Source organism: Delphinus delphis, chromosome 2 (genome assembly GCF_949987515.2).
Source record: "Delphinus delphis chromosome 2, mDelDel1.2, whole genome shotgun sequence".
Classification (NCBI taxonomy): Eukaryota; Metazoa; Chordata; class Mammalia; order Artiodactyla; family Delphinidae; genus Delphinus; species Delphinus delphis.
The window spans coordinates 105,434,507-105,460,305 of NC_082684.1; the positions used below are offsets into that span (position 1 = coordinate 105,434,507).

Sequence of the window (25,799 nt, forward strand, 5' to 3'; positions counted from 1 at the left end):
GCACACCTGTTCTGACAATGCTACATCTGTGCCCTTCTGAAAATGGAAAGATTTTCCTCAACAAAACAGATTTGAACTGGCTGACATGTAGCTATTTTTAGTTTTATTTATTTCAGTGTGAATTTTTTATGTTTTGCTGGAGAAATATTAATATGGTTGATTATGGGATATTGCCTGCTTGGGGTGTTATGTGCTATATGGTATGTTACCTTTTCAAAATCTGGACAATTCTGAATTACGAAGCATTTCTGACCCCCAACGGTGTTAAATAAGGAATCACGAAACTATAGTTTATAGTTTTTATGGAATCCCACAGCCCTTCCTTCAGTGATTCTGGATCGGGGCCCATAATCTATTGTCCTAACCAGTAGTATAGGTGGCTTTCTTAGCATGGGAAGTTTGGAAAATAGAGCCTTTAGCTGAATTCCTGACTGCTGATCCACAGGTTGACCATAATCACTTCTTAGAAGCTAGTTTTCCTGCTTTTAGCCTCTCCCACTCTACTTCCTCAAATCTGTCTTTGGAATAAAAAGACCATTTTTTGTCTTTTAAAAAGCTACTGTCTTGAGGTGGAGTCAAGATGGCGGTGTGGGAAGACGTGGAGTTAGCATCTCCCTACAACTAGGGTGCCTGCCAGCTGCTGGTGGGGGACTCTGATGCCCAAGGAGACGGAAGGAACCCCAAAGCGAACCGGTAGGATGTAGGGGGACTGAGGGGGGAGGAGAAGTGGAGGCCAGACAGGATCAGCACCCCTGAGGCTGGAGAGATCAGGAGTGGCAGGCGGAAGGGGCCCCCGGAAAGAGCAGGCAAGGAGTGGAGGGCGGTTGCCCCACCCACTCAGGCACAGGGAGCCTGCTAAGCTCCCAGGCGGGTCCCCTGCTCTCCAAAGCCCCCTCCAGGCCATGTGGGTCCTTGAGGGCATAGGAAGGAGACCTGGGAGATCAGGAGAGGCAAGTGGGAGGGGCCCTCCAGGAGGAGCAAGAGAGGAGCAGAGGGCGATTGCCCTACCCACTCAAGACCAGGAAGCCTGCTGGGCTCCCAGGTGAGGTCCCCCGCCCTCTGAGACTAGAGGTGGGGGCACGCCTGGGCCCCTTCTGTCCCTTGAGCCTGAGCCCCACCCCCCACAGCCCCCAGGGCCTTTTCCAGTCCTGTGGGTCCTGAGCATTGGCCCCACCTACCGCCCAAACCTCGCCCCTGCTTAGGCCCTGCCCTCCACAACCAAGGCCTCCCCCTGCCTTTTTCTTTTTCCCCTTCTCTTTTTTACTATTGTGGTATTGATGTACCTTCTGGTTGTTGATTCATCTATACTTTTATTTTTATATTCTTCCTAACTTATCTATTAGTTTCCTAGTCTAATTTTATTTTTTACTTTGTTATTGTTTTTTGTTTTTTTGTATGTTTTTTGGTTTTTCTTTCTACGCCTCAGGCGGCTCGGGGGATCTTGGTTCACGAGCCCAGGGTCCGGCTGAAGCTCCTGCAGTGGGACTCTTGAGTCTGAACCACTGGACTAACAAGAGAACCTCAGACTCCAGGGAATATTTATCAGAGTGAGGTCTCATGGAGTTCCTCATCTCAGCACCAAGACTCAGCTCTACCCAATAGCCTACAAACCCCAGTGTTGGAAGCCTCAGGCCAAACAACCAGTAAGACAGGAACACAATCCCACTAATAAAAAAAAAAAAAAAAAAAGTCACAGATGAAAGAGCAAGGTAAAAACCTACAAGACCAAATAAATGAAGATGAAATAGGCAGTCCACCTGAAAAAAAATTCAGAGTAATGATAGTAAAGATGATCCAGAATCTTGGAAATAGAATGGAGGCATGGACTGAGAAAATACAAGAAATGTTTAACAAAGAGCTAGACAAACTAAAGGACAAACAAACAGAGATGAACAGCACAATAACTGAAATGAAGAATACACTAGAAGGAATCAATAACAGAATAACTGAGGCAGAAGAATGAATAAGTGAGCTGGAAGACAAAGTGGTGGAAATAACTGCAGAGGAGCAGAATAAAAAAAAAGAATGAAAATAATTGAAGACAATCTCAGAGACCTCTGGGACAACACTAAACGCACCAACATTCGAATTATAGGGGTCCCAGAAGAAGAAGAGAAAAAAGAAAGGGTCTGAGAAAGTATTTGAAAAGATTATCGTTGAAAACTTCCCTAACATGGGAAGGGAAATAGTCACCCAAGTCCAAGAAGCACAGAGAGTCCCATAGAGTATAAACCCTAGGAAAAACACATCAAGACACATATTAATCAAACTAACAAAAATTAAATTCAAAGAAAAAATATTAAAAGCAGCAAGGGAAAAGCAACAAATAATGTATAAGGGAAACCCCATAAGGTTAACAGCTGATTTTTCAGCAGAAACTCTGCAGGCCAGAAGGGAGTGGCAGGAGAGGGCAGACAGCAGAAGCAAAAACTACATTCCTGCAGCCTGTGGAACAAAAACCACATTCACAAAAAGATAGACAAGATGAAAAGGTAGAGGGCTATGTATCAGATGAAGGAACAAGATAAAATCCCAAATAAACAACTAAATGAAGTGGAGATAGGCAACCTTCCAGAAAAAGAATTCATAATAACGATACTGAAGATAATCCAGGACCTTGGAAAAAGAATGGAGGCAAAGATGGAGAAGATGCAAGAAATGTTTAACAAAGACCTAGAAGCGTTAAAGAACAAATAAACAGATGAAAATACAATAACAAATGAAAAATACATTAGAAGGAATCAATAGCAGAATAACTGAGGCAGAAGAACGGATAAGTGACCTGGAGGACAGAATGGTGGAATTCACTGGTGTGGAACAGAATGAAGAAAAAAGAATGAAAAGAAATGAAGACAGCCTAAGAGACTTCTGGGACAACATTAAATGCAACAACATTCGCGTTATAGGGGTCCCAGAAGGAGAAGAGAGAGAGAAAGGACCTGTGAAAATATTTGAAGAGATTATAGTAGAAAACTTCCCTAACATAGGAAAGGAAATAGCCACCCAAGTCCAGGAAGCGCAGAGAGTCCCATACAGGATAAACCCAAGGAGAAACACGCCCAGACACATAATAATCAAATTGGCAAAAGTTAAAGACAAAGAAAAATTATTGAAAGCAGCAAGGCAAAAATGACAAATAACATACAAGGGATCTCCCATAAGGTTAACAGCTGATTTCTCAGCAGAAACTCTACAAGCCAGAAGGGAGTGGCATGACATATTTAAAGTGATGAAAGGGAAGAAGCTACAACCAAGATTACTCTACCCGGCAAGGATCTCATTCAGATTCTGTGGAGAAATCAAAAGCTTTTCAGACAAGCAGAAGCTAAGAGAATTCAGCACCACCAAACCAGCTTTGCAACAAATGCTGAAGAAACTTCTCTAAGTGGAAAACACAAGAGAAGAAAAAGACCCACAAAAACAAACCCAAAACAATTAAGAAAATGGTAATAGGAACATTCATATCGACAATAACTTTGAATGCAAATGGATTAAATGCCCCAACCAAAAGACACAGACTAGCTGAATGGATATGAAAACAAGACCCACATAAATACCGTCTACAAGATACCCACTTCAGACCTGGGGACACATACAGACTGAAAGTGAAGGGATGGAAAAAGATATTCCATGCAAATGGAAATCAAAAGAAAGCTGGAGTAGCAATACTCATATCAGATAAAATAGACTTTAAATTAAAGACAGTTACAAGAGATAAGGAGGGATACTACGTAATAATCAAAGGATCAATCTAAGAAGAAGATATAACAGTCATAAATGTTTATGCACCCAACATAGGAGCACCTCAATACATAAGGCAAATGCTAACAACCATGAAAGGAGAAATCGACAGTAACACAATAATAGTAGTGGACTTTAGCACCCCAGTTACACCAATGGACAGATCATCCAAACAGAAAATTAATAAGGAAACACAAGCTTTAAATGACACAATAGACCAGATCTAATTAATATTTATAGGACATTCCACCCAAAAGTGGCAGAATACACTTTCTTTTCAAGTGCACATGGAACATTCTCCAGGAAAGATCACATCTTGGGTCACAAATCAAGCCTCAGTAAATTTAAGAAAATTGAAATAATATCAAGCATCTTTTCTGACCACAACACTATGAGATTGGAAATCAATTACAGGAAAAAAACTGTAAAAAACACAATTACATAGAGGCTAAACAGTGTGCTACTAAATAGCCAAGAGATCGCTGAAGAAATCAAAGAAATTAAAAAATACATAGAAACAAATGGCAACGAAAACACAATGACCCAAAACCTGTGGGACACAGCAAAAGGAGTTCTAAGAGGGAAGTTTATAGCAATACAACCTCACCTCAAGAAATAAGAAAAATCTCAAGTAAACCCTACACTTAAAATAACTAGGGAAAGAAGAACAGAGAAAACCCAAAGTCAGTAGAAGGAAAGAAATCATAAAGATCAGAGCAGAAATAAATGAAATAGAAATGAAGAAAACAATAGCAAAAACCAATAAAACTAAAAGCTGGTTCTTTGAGGAGATAAACAAAATTGATAAACCCTTAGACTCGTCTAGAAAAAAATGGAGAGGACACAAATCAATAAAATTAGAAGTGAAAAAGGAGAAATCACAGCTGACATTACAGAAATACAAAGGCTTATAAGAGGCTACTACAAACAACTATATGCCAATAAAATGGACAACCACGAAGAAACGGACAAATTTTTGGAAAGGTACAACTTTCCAAGACTGAACCAGGAAGAATTAGAAAATATAAACAGACCTATCACAAGTAATGAAATTGAAACCATAATTAAAAATCTTCCAACAGACAAAAGGCCAGGATCAGATGGCTTCACAGGCAAATTCTATCAAATATTTAGAAAAGACCTAACACTGATACTTCTCAAACTCTTCCAAAAAATTGCAGAGGGAGAGACACTCCCAAATTCATTCTACGAAGCCACCATCACCCTGATACCAAAACCAGAAAAAGATATCACAAAAAAAGAAAATTATAGACCAATATCCCTGGTGAACATAGATGCAAAAATCCTGAACAAAATACTAGCAAACAGAACCTAACAGCACATTAAAAGGGTCATACACCATATGGGATCAAGTGGGATTTATCCCAGGGATGCAAGGATTCTTCAATATACGCAAATCAATCAATGTGATACACCACGTTAACGAACTGAAGGATAAAAACCATATGATCATCTCAATAGATGCAGAAAAAGCTTTTGACAAAATTCAACACCCATTTATGATAAAAACTCTCCAGAAAGTGGGCAAAGAGGGAACCTACCTCAACATAATAAAAGCCGTATATGACAAACCCACAGCAAGCATCATACTCAATGGTGAAAAACTGAAAGCATTTCCACTAAGATCTGGAACAATTCAAGGATGTCCACTCTCACCACTCTTATTCAACATAGTTTTGTAAGTCTTAGCCACGGCAATCAGAGAAGAAAAAGAAAGAAAAGGAATACAAACTGGAAAATAAGTAAAACTGCCTCTGTTTGCTGATGACATGATACTATACATAGAAAATCCTAAAGATGCCACCAGAAAACTCCTAAAGCTAATCAGTGAATTTTGTAAGGTCGCAGGATACAAAATTAATGCACAGAAATCTCTGGCATTCTTATATACCAACAATGAAAAATCAGAGAAATTAAGGACACACTCCCATTTACCATTGCAAGAAAAAGAATAAAATACCTAGGGAATAAACCTGCCTAAGGAGGCGAAAGACTTGTACTCAGAAAACTATAAGACACTGATGAAAGAAATCAAAGATGACATAAACAGATGGAGAAATAGACCATGTTCTTGGATTGGAAGAATCAATATTGTGAAAATGACTATACTATCCAAGGCAATCTACAGATTCAGTGCAATCCCTATCAAACTACCAATGGCATTCTTCACAGAATTAACAAAAAATTTTACAACTTGTATGGAAATACAAAAGACCCTGAATAGCCAAAGCATTCTTGAGAAAGGAAATTGCAGGGGGAGGAATCAGGCTGCCCGACTTCAAACTATACCACAAAGCTACAGTAATCAAGGCAGTATGGTACTGGCACAAAAACAAATATAGATCAGTGGTACAAGATAGAATGCCCAGATAAACCTGTGCACATATGGGCACCTAATTTACGACAAAAGAGGCAAAAACATACAGTGGAGAAAAGATAGCCTCTTCGATAAGTGGTGCTGGGAAATCTGGACAGCTGCATGTAAAAGAATGAAATGAGAACACTCCCTAACACCATACACAAAAATAAACTCCAAATGGATTAAGGACTTAAATGTAAGACCAGGCACTATAAAACTCTTAGAGGAAAACATAGGAAAAACACTCTGACATAAACCACAGCAAGATCTTTTTTGACCCACCTCCTAGAGTAACGGAAATAAAAACAAATAAACAAATGGGACTTAATTAAACTTATAAGCTTTTGCACAGCAAAGGAAACCATACACAAGACAAAAAAGAGAACCCTCAGAATGGGAGAAAATACTTGCAAATGAAACAACAGACAAAGGATTAATCTCAAAAATACACAAACAGCTCATGGAACACAATATCAAAAAAAACAATCCAGTTAAAGAATGGGCGGAAGACCTCAATAGACAGTTCACCAAGGAAGACATACAGATGACCAAGAGGCATATGAAAGATGCTCAACATCACTAATTATTAGAGAAATGCAAATCAAAACTACAATGAGGTATCACCTCACAACGGCCAGAATGGCCATTATCAAAAAATCTAGAAACAATAAATGATGGAAAGGGTGTGGTGAAAAGGGAACCTTCTTGCACTGTTGGTGGGGATGTAAATTGATACAACCACTATGAAAAACAGTATGGAGTTTCCTTAAAAAACTAAAAGTAGAACTACCATATGACCCTGCAATCCCACTACTGGGCATATACCCTGAGAAAACCATAATTCAGAAGAAGATATGTACCACAGTGTTCATTGCAGCAGTGTTAACAATAGCCAGGACATGGAAGCAACATAAATGTCCATTGACAGATGTTGTACATATATGCAGTGGAATATTACTCAGCCATAAAAAGTTACTGAGTCATTTGTAGTTAGGTGGATGGACCTAGAGTCTGTCATACAGAGTGAAGTAAGTCAGAAAGAGAAAAGAGATACCATATGCTAACAAATGTATATGGAATCAAAAAAAAAAAAGGTAGTGATGAACCTAGTTGCAGGGCAGGAATAAAGAGGTAGACATAGAAAATGGACTGGAGGACATGGGGTGAGAGGGCAAAGCTGACGCGAAGTGAGAGTAGCATCGACATATATACACTACAGAATGTGAAGTAGTTTTCTGGTGGGAAGCAGCAGCATAGCAGAGGGAAATCGGCTTGCTGCTTTGTGGTGACCTAGAGGGGTGGGATAGGGAGGATGGGAGGGAGGCTCAAGAGGGAGGGGATGTGGAGACATGTGTATGCATATGGCTGATTTGCTTTGTTGTGCAACAGAAACTAACAGTATTGTGAAGCAATTATACTCCAATAAAGATCTATTAAAAAAACAAAAAAGCTACCGTCTTGAGATGGAATTTAGGAGACCTAAGTTTTAGTTGCTACTCTGCCTGCCAAGAGCTGTGCAGCCATGAGTGCATCGCTTAGCTTCTCTGTGCCTCAGTTTTCTCACCATAAATGGGAGTGTCAAACTAGGTTTCAAATCACACCTGTATAGTCATATTACTATATTACTCAAAGAACAGCAGGTATTTCTAAGTGTCCGCAAGAAAACGTCCATATTTTCTTTCTTCCTTTGTGCATGATGTTATGTTGATAGAATATGTCATACTTCGTTGGAAGTATGTTCTGGCCATTAGCATGGACTTAAGAAAAAAAAACCTAAACAACTTATTTTTGAATAGGTGATACTTGCATTTAGTAAGAACTTAAAAAACGTGCACATGTATATTGGAAAGAATTTTCCTTCCACCTTGAGTTCCAGTTCCTCTTTCCAAAGGCAGCCATTGTTCCCAGTTTCTTGTGTGTGCATCCAGAGATTAACTATATGTTTATAATAATATGCAACCTGAAACTTTTTTTAGAGTATGCAGGAAAAACAGGTTAATTGCAGGGGAAAAAGTAGGAAGTGGTATGAGAGCTAAAATCCTCATCATAATAAATAGTTTATAGATGATGTTCCAAATTTATGAAAAGAGAAGCAATTAATTTTTAGAAGCATGAGGGTAAAATAGCTAAAAGAGGTGAAAAGGATTGCTGGGGGTGGCTTGCCATGGCCAGGATATGCAGGGTTTTTTTTTAAAAAATATGTATCTCTTGACTCTATGTAATCTTTTGATAAAAATAAAAATTAATTTTAAAAGGAGAAAAGAAAATGTGGATAAACAAATGAAACAAAATTGCCTGGTATTGTAACCCCAGGTGTAACCAGTTTATTTTCTTCCAGTTTTGTCTATACTTTAAAAAATAAGAAAAATTGAAAGGTATCACCCGCACCCCCAAGGAAAAAAAAAAGGTAAATACGTGAGGTGATGAATGTGTTAATTAACTTGGGGGAATTCTTTCACAAGGTATATCAAATCATCACATTGTACTATGAATATTGACTATCTTAACAATTTTGTCAGTTATACCTCAATAAAGCTAAAAAAAAAAAGAAAGTTTGAAAGAATAGTACAGCAAACACCTGTAAGCTATCACAGGTTTAACAGTTTTTAACATTTTTCCATATTTGCTTTGTATGTACTTATGTGTATGTGTGTGTGTATATATATATGTATATATATATAATTTTTTCTGAATCCTTTGAAACAAATTGCAGATATGACAGTTCACCCTTAACTACTACTACTAGCTAATTACTGCTAAGCATGCATCTCTTACGAGTGACAGTGTCCTACATACCACAATACCATTATCATATGTAAGAAAATTAACACTAATTTCCTAGTATCATTTAAGTAATAATTTGAGTTTCCCCAATTGACCCCAAAATGTCTTTTATAGTTAGGGTTTTTTCTTATATGCATTTTGTTCTTTTGAACCAAGATCTAACCAGAGTTTATGCGTTACATTTGGTTATTACGTCTCTTTAGTCCAGTACCCCACCTTTATTTTCGTGACATTGAATTTTTGAAGACTGTAACAGTTGTCTTGTAGAATGCCCATATACTCATATATATATGTGTGTGTGCATATATATATGTATATATATATATATACATATATGTATGTATGTAAATAATTTCTTTTTTTTGCCGCACCACGCGGCATGCAGGATCTTAGTCCCCTACCAGGAATCGAACCCGTGACCTGCGCCTCCTGCAGTGGAAGCATGAAGTCTTAATCACTGGACTGCCAGGGAAGTCCCAGCACATATATTTTTTAAAATAACGAAAGTGAACTTAACATTGGACATATTTTTGAAACTTCTGCTTTTTCACTTTAAAGTATTTTATGACTGTCTTTATAAGTTCACATTTTCGTTCGTACATTCAGGGGTCTTCATAACCTGAGCTTAATATGCTTTTTCAGATTTCTGTCACTGCTCTCCAGCACCATCTTTTCCTCTCCTGAACTATCTGCCATGGTGTCCAGTCATCCTCTCTACTTTTATTCATTATCCAGCATTAGTCCAACACAGTTAGCTCATATGCTTCCCTCACTTGAAATACCTTTGCTTATTTAAGTCATAGAATTTTACAATTTGTTGAGCAGTGTAAATTTTGTAGGGCATAAGGCTGGCCTTCAAGTCCTAACTATGTGACTGACAAGCTGTATGACTTTGATAAGTCATTTCCTTTCTGAGACTAAGTTTCCTCAGCTGTAAAATGAGGGGTCAAGTTAAATGTCATTGAATAGCCCATAATTATCAAGGGATAAGTATTGTAGAAAAGTAAGTATTAGAGTTTAGAAGCAGAGGTATGTTGCTGTTGGCTGGTATGTGTCATGTATGTGATTGAATTTAAGCTGAATGGTCGTGAAGCCCAAGTAAAATAATTTATGTGAAAAGTTCTGAAAAAACGTTATATAAATGTAATGTATTTTAACAAACAAAACAGCAGGGTTCTTTGGGTGAGTGGGTGGGGATGTTCTGGGATGCTGATGGTGTAATCATTACAGTATTTTAAAGAGTTTCTTAGAACTTCAGGTGCCCTAATAGTACTACTTAAAACTTTAAAATTGATACTACTCAGTGCTTTCCTAGGCGAGGATAATTATGGATCTGATATCTTCTCTTGTTCTTACAGCTCTATTATCAAGTCCTAAATTTTGGAATGATTGTCTCCTCGGCACTAATGATCTGGAAGGGGTTAATGGTCATAACTGGAAGTGAAAGTCCAATTGTAGTGGTGCTCAGGTAACAGTTTTTCTTTTCAAGGCATGGAATTGCATGGCATTACTTGGGAGAAAAATTGAAATGTTTAATAACTGATGTATCATTCCTTTAGACACTACTCTTTCCCAGAAGACGGCCTGGAAGAAAATTTGTTAGTCTTTCTCACTTGTGAGAAATTCTAAACCTTGTTAGGCACTTTCCATTCAGATCCCAAAGGGCTCATGACTTTTCTATGAAATGTTTATGTGAGCTTTATTTTTGGCACATCTGTTAAGAAAGTATTTCGGTATACTTTATTTTCCTGAAATCCTTCTGTCTTCTTACATTCTTTACTTTGGAATATCAGGAAATTTAATTTACAAGATTTACAAGATTATATATCATCTTTACAAATTAAGAATTTTTCTACAGCATGTTTTCAGTGTCAGTATAGAAGCATCACTAATTATTTCCATGTTTCCTGCTGACCTTTAAATATCACTTCTAAATAGACTTCAGGAATTCTGAGTATATTAATGCCATCTCTTAAAGTGACAAATAGTACTGACTTTTTTTTCTCCACTGTCTTCCTTCCCTATCCTTGTACTCATACTCTTAGGGATTTAAAAACCTAATTTAGCAATTCATTTTTGGAGAATTACCACTTGGTGATTTAATTGAATCATTGTAGTTCTGTCTTATTTGGGGCTTAATTATGTAAGCTATCTCAAGTCTTTTCTGGAGATAATGGAGTATAACTATAAAATAAATTGAATCATTAACATTACCTAAAGTCTAGATAATAGTACATTATTCTTAACAAGATGAACTTGACTCTTTCATTGTCATACTAGGATATGCTTCCAGCAACAAGTGGTTGGAAGCACTGGGTGCCCAGTATCTTACTCCTCCCTTACTCATACCCATACCCTCGGTCTGAATTTATTAGTAATCAAATGCAACTGTGATTTTAGAGATACAATGAAATGTATGGAGTTTATTACCTGGGAAAACATTTAATGTACTATTCTAGGGGTATAGAGACTTGGGTCTCTAGCTTTTTCATTGTCTAACTACAGCCTTGGGCAAGTCATTTATAGACTGAACCATAGTTTCCTCATCTGTAAAATGAAGACTAGACCTAGATGATGTCAGAAGACTTTTCCAGTTTTAAAATTATGTGGCCGTAAGTTCCCAGTCTTGAACTCAGTGGAGAGCTTCAATTTGTGAAGTGTTCAAACACTAACAGAAGGAGAAGCCACACTAATTGGCACTGTGGGGAAAAGCTGTAGAGAGAAGGCCCAGGGAGGCTTCTTTTGAAGATTCTTCTGGAATTATTTCAGAGTGAGTTCTGTTCAGTGGAGATGTTTAAGTACAATCTAATGACCTTTAAACTGGGAATGATGGTGGGAGGGAGGGAGACGCAAGAGGGAAGAGATATGGGAACATATGTATGTGTATAACTGATTCACTTTGTTATAAAGCAGAAACTAACACACCATTGTAAAGTAATTATACCCCAATAAAGATGTTAGTTAAAAAAAAAAAAAAAAACTGGGAATGATGGAGTGAAGAGGAGATTAGACTAAGCACCTGTGGAACATTTTGGTGGTCCTGAAAATATCAGTTGGGGCTTAAAAGGAGTGTTTGGATAAGTTATTTGGTAGCTAGGTTATTTGTATACTAAACTTTTCTGATTGCTGGTTTGGAATAAAGAAAAAAAATGAAAAGAGACAGGTCATATTAGAAGAGAATCTGGTCAAGACTGGAGGGAGTAGTCATTAGAGAAAGGTAATTTATGTGATTGGGTGTTATTTATGTGATTTCATAAAACTTCAAGGAATATAATTTTTACCTGGAACCAAATGTGCCTCAGAGGACTCAGGCCAACTGAGAATCCACTTTTAGGACTTTCGTGAAACCACTGGGGATAAAGACAAAAATACTTTCTTATTATTTATTTTATTAACTGAAGTTTCAGGGAACATTGAAAACTGATTTTTTCCCCCCTTTGTGAAGCTGAAGTCAGTTTAATTTATTTTTATTTTTATTTATTTATGGCCAAGCCGCGCAGCTTGCGGGATTTTAGTTCCCCCACCAGGGATCGAACCCGGGCCCTCTGCAGTTGAAGTGCGGAGTCCTAATTGGTGGACCGCCAGGGAATTCCCCAGTTTAATTTATATATAAATTATTTATATATAACTTCTTATAAAATTGATCATGATTGATGTATTAAATTTGAAAGTATAGTTTAATCAGATAACAGTAAGATGTTTATCAATAATTTATTTAATTTTTTAAAAGTTTCCCCTGGTTATTTCTTTAATGATCCTCTTACCACATGCTTTTATCTGTTTTTAATTGCCATCTGTATCTGAATTATTATTATTATTATTTTTTTTGCGGTACGTGGGCATCTCACTGTTGTGGCCTCTCCTGTTGCGGAGCACAGGCTCCGGAGGCGCAGGCTCAGCGGCCATGGCTCACGGGCCTAGCCGCTCCGCGGCATGTGGGATCTTCCCAGACCAGGGCACGAACCCGTGTCCCCTGCATCGGCAGGCGGACTCTCAACCACTGTGCCACCAGGGAAATCCTGTATCTGAATTTTTAAATCTTTTTTTTTTTTCTAATCCAACTTTATTCCCTGAATCTACACTCTTGTTTTCATCCTACACTAACATCTCTATCTGGATGTTGACCAGGCATTTGAAACTCCACCTAATAAAAGTAAAATTCATCTCCTTTTCCCAAAAACCTGTTCTTCTTCCTCCTATTTCTGTGACTATCACAGCCATCTGCTCAGTTGCCAGTGTTAAAAACCTAGGAGTCATTCTTGATCCCCTCTTCTGTCATAGCCAGTTGGCCATCGAATTTGTTATTATCCCTCTCTCTATTCTACCCTTTTTTAGCTGTCCTCCCTGCTGTTATTCTATTTCAAGCCCTCATTTCCTGCCTGGGCTGTTGTAACAACCTTTAAAAAAATGCTTTTATAATCAGAAAAAAGTTAATATACTTTCATTATATGAAATGTTGAAATTACAGAAAAAATCTAGATGAAACTAAGTCACCCATAGTTCTGGGATATAATCACTATTAACATTTTAGTCTGTTTTTTCATGTATATTATTTCTTACATAATTGAGGTAATTCTGTATGTGTATCCTTTTCTCAATCTTTTCCCCTTATCATTCTCCAGTGTCCATGTTTTTAATAACACTTTTAATAATTACCAAGTATTCACTAGTAAGTAATAGCCTGGACAACTGGTCTCCCAATTTACCTTCTCATCTTTTTCAGTTTACTCATCAATTCAATAAATATTTGAATGTCTTCTATGTACTCTGTAGTTTCTGAAGTGATGTTTCTTAAATGCAAATATGATAATGATACTCTCTGCTAAAATTCTAGAGTATCTCAGAAGCAGTTTAGCACAGTGAGAGTGAACCTCCTTGGTTCAAATCTCACCTTTATCATTTTTTTAATTTACAACTCTAGGCCATTCTAAGCCTCAGTCTCCTTATCTATAAAGTTGGGATAATAATAGTACCTACATCATAGAGTTGTTCTGAAGATAGTTTTAAAAAAAAAGAACTCTTAAAATTGGCACTCTGCATATAATAAGTGCTCGATAAAGATGAGTCATTCACCCAGAACAACTCAGCTTTTATCTATTTCATTTATATCATTTTCAAGCAAGGTTTTATTTGAACAAAGGATGTCACTGATTTTAAAAAAGAGCCAAAATAAAAACTTGAAAATTTCATGTCTAGAATACCTTCTGTAATATTTTCACCAAACACATGTTCTATCTTTTGTCTGAACACCTTCTGAGAAAGGGAACTCATTGCCCCAAGAGGAACCTAAACAAAACTTTTAAGAATAAACGTGTACTGAAAATTCATATTTCTAGTGGTTCCCGAATTTTGCTCATATTAGAATCACTTGGGATCTTTACAGAATACTGATGCCAGCTTCTCTCATCCACAGACATTCTGATTTAAGTGGTTTGAGATATGACCTGAGCGTGGGGACTTTTAAGTTTCTCAGGTGATTCTTGTGTGCACCAAAGTTTGGGAACCACTGCCATATTCCCTTATGTATGTAGAGGGACCAGAGTCTTCAAACAGAAGTGTTTGGACTTTGTCATTTTTGCCGTATTGAATTTTTTTCCTTGTCTTCTGTTTTTTCTTACTAAATTTATTGTTGATGAAAACTGGAGCTTGAGTTTCTGAAAACAATACTGATGGGCTACTTCTTTATAGAAAGAAAAGTTTCATTAATTAGTGCAAATATCTTAGGACCTTTGAAGAACTTGGTATAAGGTAGAACAGGTGAAAGGTAAGAAGACACTCTAGAAGTTTGTCATCCGTAATTACCATGGAATTGAATTCTTTGCTTGTTTCTGAAATTCTTAGGCAAAAATCTCTGGTCTTGTCCTTGGTTTTGTTTCTTGTTTCTCTTTTTTAAATAAATAAATTGATAGCGCAAGCATTATCTCTGTCGCTGACTGTTCTTTGACTTGATGAGCTGTTTTCCTTCTTGTTGGGTTGAAACCATAAAGTCATCTTGGTCTGTATCTTTATAAATGTCAGGAAAAGATGATCCAGTTCTCATCTGAATATCTTTAGCGTTTTCAGATGAAGTGAGAATAAGGACAGTGATTATAAAGTTCACTCTTTTATATATTGTTTGTCACTTGAAGTTTTAAAAGGTTAAAGAATTAGTAACATTGCCCTTTTCAAAATTTAAGCTCCTTTGAATAGTAATGGTTGAAATGGAACTAGTTATGAAGGCTATTAACTAAAGGAAACCTGTAGTATAACTAGTCTGAGGAAACCATATTTGGAGGACAATACACATTTTATGTTGATATATTTGTTAAGATATTAAGTATATTCCAAAGGTGATACTTCTAATTGTTTGTTGCATATCTAACTTTGAAAGTAAATTTAATCTCAGGCTTTCTTTTGCTATTATATTCTTCTTTCCCTCCCAGTGGCAGCATGGAACCTGCATTTCATAGAGGAGATCTTCTCTTTCTAACAAATCGAGTTGAAGATCCCATACGAGTGGGAGAAATTGTTGTTTTTAGGATAGAAGGAAGAGAGATTCCTATAGTTCACCGAGTCTTGAAGATTCATGAAAAGTATGTGCAAACTATATCTTCTCTATTTTAAAACATTTTTATGTTTTAGTGTTTGCAGCATTTAATTTTGATAGCCTAAAGATTAAGAAAGGGTGGGGAACTCCTAGGTCCTTCTTCCAGTCCATTTTTATGAATGTCTGAAGGTTTGGTGAACATTTGGAAGACTAAATACTTACTTAGTAATTCATTTTTCCCTGAAGGCTTTTCTGGAGGGTTTTCTTGGTTCCCTTCCACTTCCCAACCAGATCAGTAACCCTGTTTGTATATAGCTCCAGAAAAAACATGACACAAAGGTTGATCCCAAATAGAATCTTCTGATATAATGGACGAGGTAGCCCTAGCCTTTCAAAAACAAATCTTTAAGGCAATCTCACAGATATTTTAAATAAGAATAAGTTTGTCAACTTTTTCAAATTCCAAAGAAAATTTCTGAAATCTAAGTTATTCTTGTAAATATAGACTCTTGCGTTTTAGAATTGAAAAGGATATATGTAAAACCTTGAGAATCCCCTGGTGTGGAGGAGGGACATAACGATGAGCAAAAAATGTCACCTCTCTGGGTCTCAGTTTCCCTGTCTGTAGTAGAAAGAGGTTCAGGAAGATGAACTATAAGATCTCTGGGTTCAATATTTTAAGATAACTTCAAATGGAGTATAATCTGTAAAAATTTTGGATCCCTCTGTTGTATACCTGAAAACTAATATAATATTGTAAATCAACTATACCTCAATAAAAAATAATAATAAAGTATGCAGAAAAAAAAAAAAAGATCTCTGGGCTCTAAGCCTATGCTTCCCTGTGCAGCTACATATTCCTCACCCCCTCGATTCCAAGTCTGTAATATTTCTAGTTAAGGAAAACTTTCAGAAGGAAGGAAAGAAAGAAATGAAGGAAAAGGGAGTGTCCTGGAGGACATACAGAGGGAAGTAAAACAGTGGGAGTGATGTAGGTTCTTGAGTATGAGGAAGCCCTAAACAGATACTACCTCATGTTTACCACCCTCTCAAGTGGTTTACATTCTCCACTTCCAGAAGAGGGAATTGACAACTGTTTTTTTGAAAAATCCCTGTAAACATTCTAGCTTAGAAGAGTTCTTTCTTCACTGATAAAATAAAGATCTTGGGCTTCCCTGGTGGTGCAGTGGTTGAGAGTCCACCTGCCGATGCAGGGGACGTGGGTTCGTGCCCTGGTCCGGGAAGATCCCACGTGCTGTGGAGCGGCTGGGCCCGTGAGCCATGGCCACTGAGCCTGCATGTCTGGAGCCTGTGCTCCGCAATGGGAGAGGCCACAGCAGTGAGAGGCCTGCGTACTGCAAAAAAAATCAATCAATCAATCAATAAAATAAATAAAGACCTTACTGCTCTTTTTTTTCCATACTTCAGTATATTGGAAGATTATAATTTTTATATTGCATTCTATTAGTGACTAGGAAGGAATAACTTAGTTTTCTTTAATTTTACTTTTATTTATTGTGAAGGTTTATTCAGTACAGGTAGTGTTTTCCACATTCTCAAAGTATATTTGTGTTGTTTGTTCTCAGCACTACCTGTTGTGAACAAATCAAAACCAACTTTCCCCTGAATTTATCAGAAAAAAATCACGCCCTGCTTTGGGTAGAGCAGAAGTTGTCCATTTTTATGTGTGATCTTTTGACATTGAGTTATTTATTTATTTATTTTAGAATAGGTTTTTATTTATTTATATTTATTTTTGGCTGCGTTGGGTCTTCGTTGCTGCGCATGGGCTTTCTCTAGTTGCAGCGAGCGGGAGCTACTCTTCGTTGTGGTGCAAGTGCTTCTCGTTGCGGTGGCTTCTCTTGTTGTGGAGCACCAGCTCTAGGCGCACGGGCTTCAGTAGTTGTGGCAGATGAGCTCAGTAGTTGTGGCTTGTGGGCTCTAGAGCGCAGGCTCAGTAGTTGTGGTGAACGGGCTTAGTTGCTCCGTGGCATGTGGGATCTTCCCAGACCAGGGCTCAAACCCGTGTCCCCTGCATTGGCAGGTGGATTCTTAACCACTGTGCCACCAGGGAAGTCCCAAGTTTTTTATTTTAAAACAGTTATCTTATTTCAGGACAGGTTCACTGACAGATATATCAATTACAGATTCCTTAAATTTAACAGAATTGTGAACATTTTAAACTGTATGGTGTTTGTAATCTGATGTTATTGGTCATTTACTTTAAACATTTGAGATGCCTTCAATTAGCAGGCCTGTTTAAATAACAGATCCTATTAATCTTCTGAAGTTTCAAATTTCCTTTTTTGGGGTGGGGGAAAGACTAAAATACCTGGTTGTAATAATCATTTGATTTAATAGTATTAACATTGTTCTTAACTATGGGACCAAATGACAACCAAAATGGATTAAGTTTTTTTTTTTTTTTGCGGTATGCGGGCGTCTCACTGTTGTGGCCTCTCCCATTGTGGAGCACAGGCTCCAGATGCACAGACTCAGCGGCCATGGCTCACGGGCCCAGCCGCTCCGCGGCATGTGGGATCTCCCCGGACCAGGGCACGAACCCGTGTCCCCTGCATCGGCAGGCAGACTGTCAACCACTGCGCCACCAGGGAAGCCCTGGATTAAGTTTTTGTAGTAAATGTGTCCTGAACGTTTTCAAGCTGGTTTTTGCACTGTTAACACGTTTCTGTCATCTGAACCTTGTTTTAAGAAATGAAATCCTGAGCTTTAAGAATAGAGGTAGGAAAAAAAAAAAATAGAGGTAGGAATTGTTCAGCTAACCTCTCTCTTGTCTCATTCCTCCTTCTCCATCTACTTTTTTTTAATATAAATTTGTTTATTTATTTATTTTTGGCTGTGTTGGATCTTCATTTCTGTGTGAAGGCTTTCTCTAGTTGCAGCGAGCGGGGGCCACTCTTCATCGCGGTGCGCGGGCCTCTCACTGTCGTGGCCTCTCTTGTTGTGGAGCACAAGCTCCAGACGCACAGGCTCAGTAGTTGTGGCTCATGGGCCTAGTTGCTCTGTGGCATGTGGGATCTTCCCAGACCAGGGCTCAAACCTGTGTCCCCTGCATTGGCAGGCAAATTCTCAACCACTGTGCCACCAGGGAAGCCCTACTCTTTTTTCTAATAAATTTTACTTATTTATTTAATTTTTTTTTTTTGGAACCTGGACAGGGACTTGAACCCTGGGCCCTCAGATTAAAAGTTCCATCTGCTTCTTATGTAAATTTGTAAATATAACATAAAACTTTTTTTTCATGTATTGAATCTCCATCTTATGAACATTCTTATTACATTATTATTCTTAACACATGATGCTGTGTGAAATTGGAAAATACAAAATTGCCTGTAATCCTAGCATCCAGAGACAAAATGTTAAGTTGGGGGTCATTTTCTTTTTGTCTTATAAACATACGTTTTCCTCCCCGTGCAACACTGGGATCTGCTCAATAACTACCTTTTTTTTTTTTTAACATCTTTATTGGAGTATAATTGCTTTACAATGTTGTGTTAGTTTTTGCTGTATAACAAAGTGAATCACCTATATGTATACATATATCCCCATATCCCCTCCCTGTTGCACCTCCCTCCCACCCTCCCTATCCCATCCCTATAGGTGGTCACAAAGCACTGAGCTGATCTCCCTGTGCTATGCAGCTGCTTCCCCCTAGCTGTTTTACATTTGGTAGTGTATATATGTCAGTGCTACTCTCTCACTTCATCCCAGCTTACCCTTCCCCGTCCCCGTGTCCTCAAGTCCATTCTCTATGTCTGCATCTTTATTCCTGTCTTGCCCCTAGCTTCATCAGAACCATTTTATTTTTTATTTTTTGGTTCCATATATATGTGTTAGCGTACGGTATTTGTTTTTCTTTCTGACTTACTTCACTCTGTATGACAGACCCTAGGTCCATCTACCTCACTACAAATAACTCAATTTCGTTTCTTTTTATGGCTGAGTAATATTCTGTTGTATATATGTGCCACATCTTCTTTATCCATTAATCTGTCGATGGACACTTAGGTTGCTTCCATGTCCTGGCTATTGTAAATAATGCTGCAATGAACATGTGGTCCATGCTTCTTTTTGAATTACGGTTTTCTCAGGGTATATGCCCAGTAGTGGGATTGCTGGGTCATATGGTAGTTCTATTTTTAGTTTTTTAAGGAACCTCCGTACTATTCTCCATAGTGGCTGTATCAATATACATTCCCACCAACAGTGCAAGAGGGTTCCCTTTTCTCCACACCCTCTCCAGCATTTATTGTTTGTAGATTTTTTGATGATGGCCATTCTGACCCGGTGTGAGGTGATACCTCATTGTAGTTTTGATTTGCATTTCTCTAATGATTAGTGATGTTGAACATCCTTTCATGTGTTTGTCGGCAGTCTGTATATCTTCTTTGGAGAAATGTCTCTTTAGGTCTTCTGCCCATTTTTGGATTGGGCTGTTTGTTTTTTTGGTATTGAGCTGCATGAGCTGCTTGTATATTTTGGAGATTACTTCTTTGTCATTTGCTTCGTTTGCAAATATTTTCTCCCATTCTTAGGGTTGTCTTTTCGTCTTGTTTATGGTTTCCTTTGCTGTGCAAAAGCTTTTAAGTTTCATTAGGTCCCATTTGTTTATTTTTGTTTTTATTTCCCTTACTTTAGGAGGTGAGTCAAAAAAGATCTTGCTGTGATTTATGTCATAGCGTGTTCTGCCTATGTTTTCCTCTAAGAGTTTTATTTATGGGACTCTGCACTTCCTGGACTTGATTTACTGTTTCCTCTCCCATGTTAGGGAAGTTTTCAACTATAATCTCTTCAAATATTTTCTCAGACCCTTTTTTTCCTCTTCTTCTTCTGGGACCCCCTATAATTCCAATGTTGGTGCAACTAATGTTGTCCCAGAGGTCTCTGAGACTGTCCTCAGTTCTTTTCATTCTTTTTTCTTTATTCTGCTCTGTGGTAGTTATTTCCACTATTTTATCTTCCAGGTCACTTGTCTGTTCTTCTGCCTCAGTTATTCTGCTATTGATTCCTTCTAGAGAATTTTTTTATTTCATTTATTGTGTTGTTCATCATTGTTTGTTTGCTCTTTAGTTCTTCTAGATCCTTGTTAAATGTTTCTTATATTTTCTCCATTCTATTTCCAAGATTTTGGATCATCTTTACTATCATTTCTCTGAATTTTTTATCAGGTAGACTGCCTATTTCCTCTTCATTTGTTTGTTCTGGTGGGTTTTTACCTTGCTCCTTCGTCTGCTGCATATTTCTCTGTCTTCTCATTTTGTTTAACTTACTGTGTTTGGGGTCTCCTTTTCGCAGGCTGTAGGTTCATAGTTCCCGTTGTTTTTGGTGTCTGCCTCCAGTGGGTAAGGTTGGTTCAGTGGCTTGTGTAGGCTTCCTGGTGGAGGGGACTGGTGCCTGTGTTTTGGTGGGTGGGGCTGGATCTTGTCTTTCTGGTGGACAGGGCCACATCCAGTGGTGTGTTTTGGGGTGTCTGTGAACTTAGTATGATTTTAGGCAGCCTCTCTGCTAATTGGTGGGGCTGTGTTCCTGTCCTGCTAGTTGTTTGGCATGGGGCGTCCAGCACTGGAGTTTGCTGGCCGTTGGGTGGAGCTGGGTTTTAGCATTGAGATGAAGGTCTCTGGGAGAGCTCTTGCTGATTGATATTACATGGGACTGGGAGGTCTCCGGTGGTCCAATGTCCTGAACTTGGTTCTCCCACCTCAGAGGCTCAGGCGTGACACCAGGCCGGAGCACCAGGACCCTGTCAGCTGCACGGCATTGCGTTGACTGGCTCTCCATCACCGTGACCATGGCAGGCAAGGTTTGTGGGCACGACTTCAGCTACCTGGGAAAAGCTCTGATATGACATCAGAACTTATTTCTGCAACTATCTGGAAAAATCCATACTTGACTTTTTCCCATCTTCTCCAGCTGTAGAATATCTGCCCTCCAAGCAGCACATAACCTAAACAATGAGATGTTTGCCTCAGTTGTTTCCCAGAAACTTGGAGTCAGCTGTGTCCTCAGTACTATTTTGTAACATGATTATCTCATGAGCATATGGTAGAATATACCTGGTATTACCACATATGCAAAGAATTCCTGAACTAAAAGATGACCTTGCCAAGTACTACTTAATACGATGGTACTAGGTCCATGAATTTGAATCTGTTCTTTGTGCCCAGTGTAGTTCATCTAGTCCTGCCTGTTATCCACGTGAGACTAATTTTGTGTCCTGAGCTATCTGACTAGGCAATGGAAAAGTGCACGTTATCAAGGGCTTCTCTCTAGTGCACTACTGAGCTCAGGAAAAATTCCCTTAACAGAAACATTAAGTAATTTCCGATATTTGGGGACAATAGGAAATTGTGAGAAAGTGGTTGGCATTGGAGTTTTTGTTTTTGTTTGGAGATTGTGTTACCCCTTAATCATTTTATCTTTTTAAAAATTATTTTATTTGTTTTTTTAAACTAAACGTGTTACAAGATATTAAATATAGTTCCCTGTGCTATACTGTAGGTCCTTGTTGTTTATCTATTTTATACGTAGTAGTGTATATCTGTTAATCCCAAATTCCCAATTTATCCCTACCCCCTGGCATTGTTATTTAAAAAAAAAAAAAAAAGACTTAACCACCTCCTGCACTGATTATAGTTAATACTGTATTTTTAATTAAGTAAAAGAAGGAGGGCTATGAGATATGCATGCAGAAAGGTTATATGTACTGTGGCAAACAGCAAAAAACATCTTCTTTGAATCCTTCTCTCCCCTTGCCTATTTTTTGCTTTCCATTTTCTTCCAAAATGGACGAGTTAGGAAAGCAGAGATAGTGAAGTTTGTTTTTTAATTTAAAAGGTGAGATAGCTATTAAATGTTTATCAGTTGACTTAATTTTCATGGATAGCTCCTCGTATTAGCCTGTTAGTCAGCAATTCGTAATACTTACATTTTTCCCACATATAAACTCTTACTTTATCTTATTGTATAGCCTACTCTAATATGTATTTAGTAAGTTCAGCCTATAGGTAGTATTATAATTTGATGATATTGAATACTGGCATGTGATCAAGTATTTAGAAGGAGAATTCTCCATTGGGGTGACTTAGTCCTTTGCTTTGCTTTTTCTGTGCAGATAGCTACATTATTTTGCACCCATTTGGCTCTTGGGGTCTTACTTTATCTTATCTAAGTTATTTCCTCCCTCCTAACATCACAGTATTGTAATGGTTGAATTTTAAGTGCTTTGAGCTCCTTGGAGATAGATAATACTAAATATTTGGTCCCTATGCTAGCGAGGGAAAAGTCCCATATAAATGTGTTGTCAATCAGGATTCGGTGCTCGTGGGTTGTGAAGTGCTAGAATAGGTCTTCATAGTAGGCTTAATAGGAGCTGGTTGCCACCAGAGAATATTTCTTGCACTATTTTTTAAAATTTTTTTAAATTAATTAATTAATTGATTGATTAATTATTTTTGGCTGTGTTGGGTCTTCATTTCTGTGCGAGGGCTTTCTCTAGTTGGGGCAAGCGGGGGCCACTCTTCATTGTGGTGCACAGGCCTCTCACCATCGCGGCTTCTCTTGTTGCGGAGCACAGGCTCCAGACGCGCAGGCTCGGTAGTTGTGGCTCTTGGGCCTAGTTGCTCCGCGACATGTGGGATCTTCCCAGACTAGGGCTGGAACCCGTGTTCCCTGCATTGGCAGGCAGATTCTCAACTACTGCGCTACCAGGGAAGCCCTCTTGCACTATTAAGTAGATGAAGGAAACCTGTGCTTTTTCAAACAGCTATAGTGGGTCCTGATTACATCCCAGAGGGTGGGAAATTGTGTTTGTTTGTTTGTTTTGTTGACAAATTAGTCTTTGGGAATAGCTCAGATCTCTCGTAGCATCCCTTTCCTTTCCTGGGGAGTTTCCCATTTCCCAGCTTTTCTTTCCTCATACTTTACTTTTCTGCCTCTTTTCTTGGTGTTATTTCCTGGTTGAATGGACTCTTCTTCCTGCTGCTGCTGACTTTCACTCTGCAGCTAGCCCCCCCTTGGCACCTGTCCTCTTTTACCCTCCAGGATTTTTCAGACATTCTTTCACTTACTGAGTTGTCAGCTACAGATTATTTTTCTCTGTATATATTAGCATTTTTTCTAATTGGAATCTCATTTTTAATGAGACTGTTTGCACTTAACTGTTTTTGTTGTTGCAGCACCTCCCAATTTAGTTTTATCTGCAGATGATTTAGTGTCTAGTGAGCCATTTTCTGGCTTAGAATCTAGGTGGATATTAGTCAGTAGGAGTTAAAGCTATTTTTCTTCTTTCTAGTGTAGCTGTTAACCCAAGCTCACTTGAGTTAATTTTTTTTTTTTTTTTTTTTTTTTTGGTGGTACACGGGCCTCTCACTGTTGTGGCATCTCCCATTGCGGAGCACAGGCTCCGGACGCGCAGGCTCAGCGGCCATGGCTCACGGGCCCAGCTGCTCCATGGCATGTGGGATCTTCCCGGACCAGGGCACGAACCCGTGTCCCCTGCATCGGCAGGCGAACTCTCAACCACTGCGCCACCAGGGAAGCCCTTGAGTTAATTTTTTAAGATAGTCTTTATCAACTGTAAAATGCACTTTGCTTTCAGTTAAATTTTAAGATTACTAGAAGCCTCATGGTTCTTTAGTAGAATTAAATTAATAATTATCTGATCGAGTAGGATGATGTTTCTATAGACCCTGGCTTGTAAAAGTAGTGCATGTTTGTTGGAGAAAAAAAATGAGAAGCTAAAAGCCAGCTAAAAAAAAGCCATAGATAGCTGCTGTTTACACCTTGGTCTATCATTTTAGACCTTGTTTAATATTTTTCTTTTTTACTTTTTTTTTTCATATGGAGAATTTCTAACATGCACAAAAGTAGACAAAACAGTATAATGAACTTCCATGTACCAGTCACCTAGTTCCAATAATTATTAATCTATAGCCAATTCTGCCTACATTGCCACCTCTTCCCCTTCTCCTGCCTGTATTATTTTGAATTAAATCCTAGATATCATGTGGTATATATGTAAATATTTCAATAAATAGCTATAAAACATAACCAGTGAGCTTTTAAAGAGTATAACTGTAATTAACATTCTTACACCTAAAAACATGAACAATCATTCCTTTGTATCATTAAGTTTCCAATCTTTGTTCAAATTTCCAATTGTGTCTTAACTTTTTTTAACAATTTGTTTGAATCCAGATTCAAAGAAGGTCCTCAGTTGCAGTTGGTTGATATGGCTTTATAATGTCTTTTATTTAAATCTGTAAATTCCTTCTCTAACTTTCTTTGTCCCTTGCAATTTATTGGTTGAAGAAACTGGGTCATTCTGTAGTTTCCCACAGTCTTCGTTTGGAAGATTATATCCAAATGAAGTAGTTTAATGTGTTCCTTTGCGCTTTGTATTTCCAAAATTTGGTGGTTTGTGTTTATTTTAATATGAAAATGATATTATACTGTACATGCTATTTTGTAATATTTTTTCACTTAATAAAATTTGTATGATCTTCTGATGTCATTAAATTTTCTTCTGTATCACCGGCCTTAATGCTTCCATAGATTTCAACTCCTGTTAGACTTTGTTTGCTTCCAGTTTTTTCTTATTGTAAATAATATAGCTATGAACATCCTTTTAGCTAAATAAATAATTATTTTTATATTGGGAATGATGATAAAATGCCACAGTTCCACAGGAATTTTCAGTTAACATGAACAAATTTTGTACTTTCAAATGGCATGAAGGTATTTGGTGACTTGGGTTTCCCTTACTCTTTTAAGGCAAAATGGACATATCAAGTTTTTGACCAAAGGAGATAATAATGCAGTTGATGACCGAGGCCTCTATAAACAAGGACAACATTGGCTAGAGAAAAAAGATGTCGTGGGGAGAGCGAGGGGGTAAGTATAGAGGGGAGATTTACTGAAACATTGGCTCTCTCGATCATAGTGTCTGCTCATACACAATTGAATATAATGGCTTGGTCCTGGTTCGGCCAAATCACCTTGTGTCCTTTGAAAAAGTATGCTTCTTAAATTGCATCTGAAACTTCAGGTTTACTGCTCCAGAAGGGAGGATATGGGGTGCTATAAAAGAACAGAATATTAGTGATGAGGATGAATTAGAGTGACAATTTAAAAAATTCATTTGTCTGTTTAATTCATTTCAGAAATGTTACTGGGCACCTTCCATGTACTCTGACGTCTAATACTGTGCTAGGCTCTGGGGATCCAGAGCGGTATTAATCCTGCTTCTTGAAACTTACATTTCTTAAGTGTTTACTGAGTCAACAACTTAAAGTGTTCATCTAGATTAATTTCATCATGTTGATTTATTCCATATTGTTTTATTTCTAG

At 38.0% G+C, this 25,799-nt stretch overlaps 1 protein-coding gene across 3 annotated transcripts in view; it reads left to right on the forward strand.

Annotated features, from left to right (window-relative positions):
* SEC11A (SEC11 homolog A, signal peptidase complex subunit) overlaps positions 1 to 25,799 on the forward strand; it is a 52,418-nt gene that overhangs the window by 18,472 nt on the left and 8,147 nt on the right. Inside the window, exons 2-5 of one of the 3 annotated variants that reach the window (XM_060005368.2) lie at positions 8,460 to 8,528; positions 10,264 to 10,373; positions 15,328 to 15,477; positions 25,224 to 25,343. In XM_060005368.2, the coding sequence (XP_059861351.1) occupies positions 10,291 to 10,373; positions 15,328 to 15,477; positions 25,224 to 25,343 (353 nt within the window). In that variant the 5' untranslated portion in view covers positions 8,460 to 8,528; positions 10,264 to 10,290. The remainder of the gene's footprint in view (positions 1 to 8,459; positions 8,529 to 10,263; positions 10,374 to 15,327; positions 15,478 to 25,223; positions 25,344 to 25,799) is intronic. The other 2 variants (XM_060005367.2, XM_060005369.2) reach the window with 2 other exon arrangements.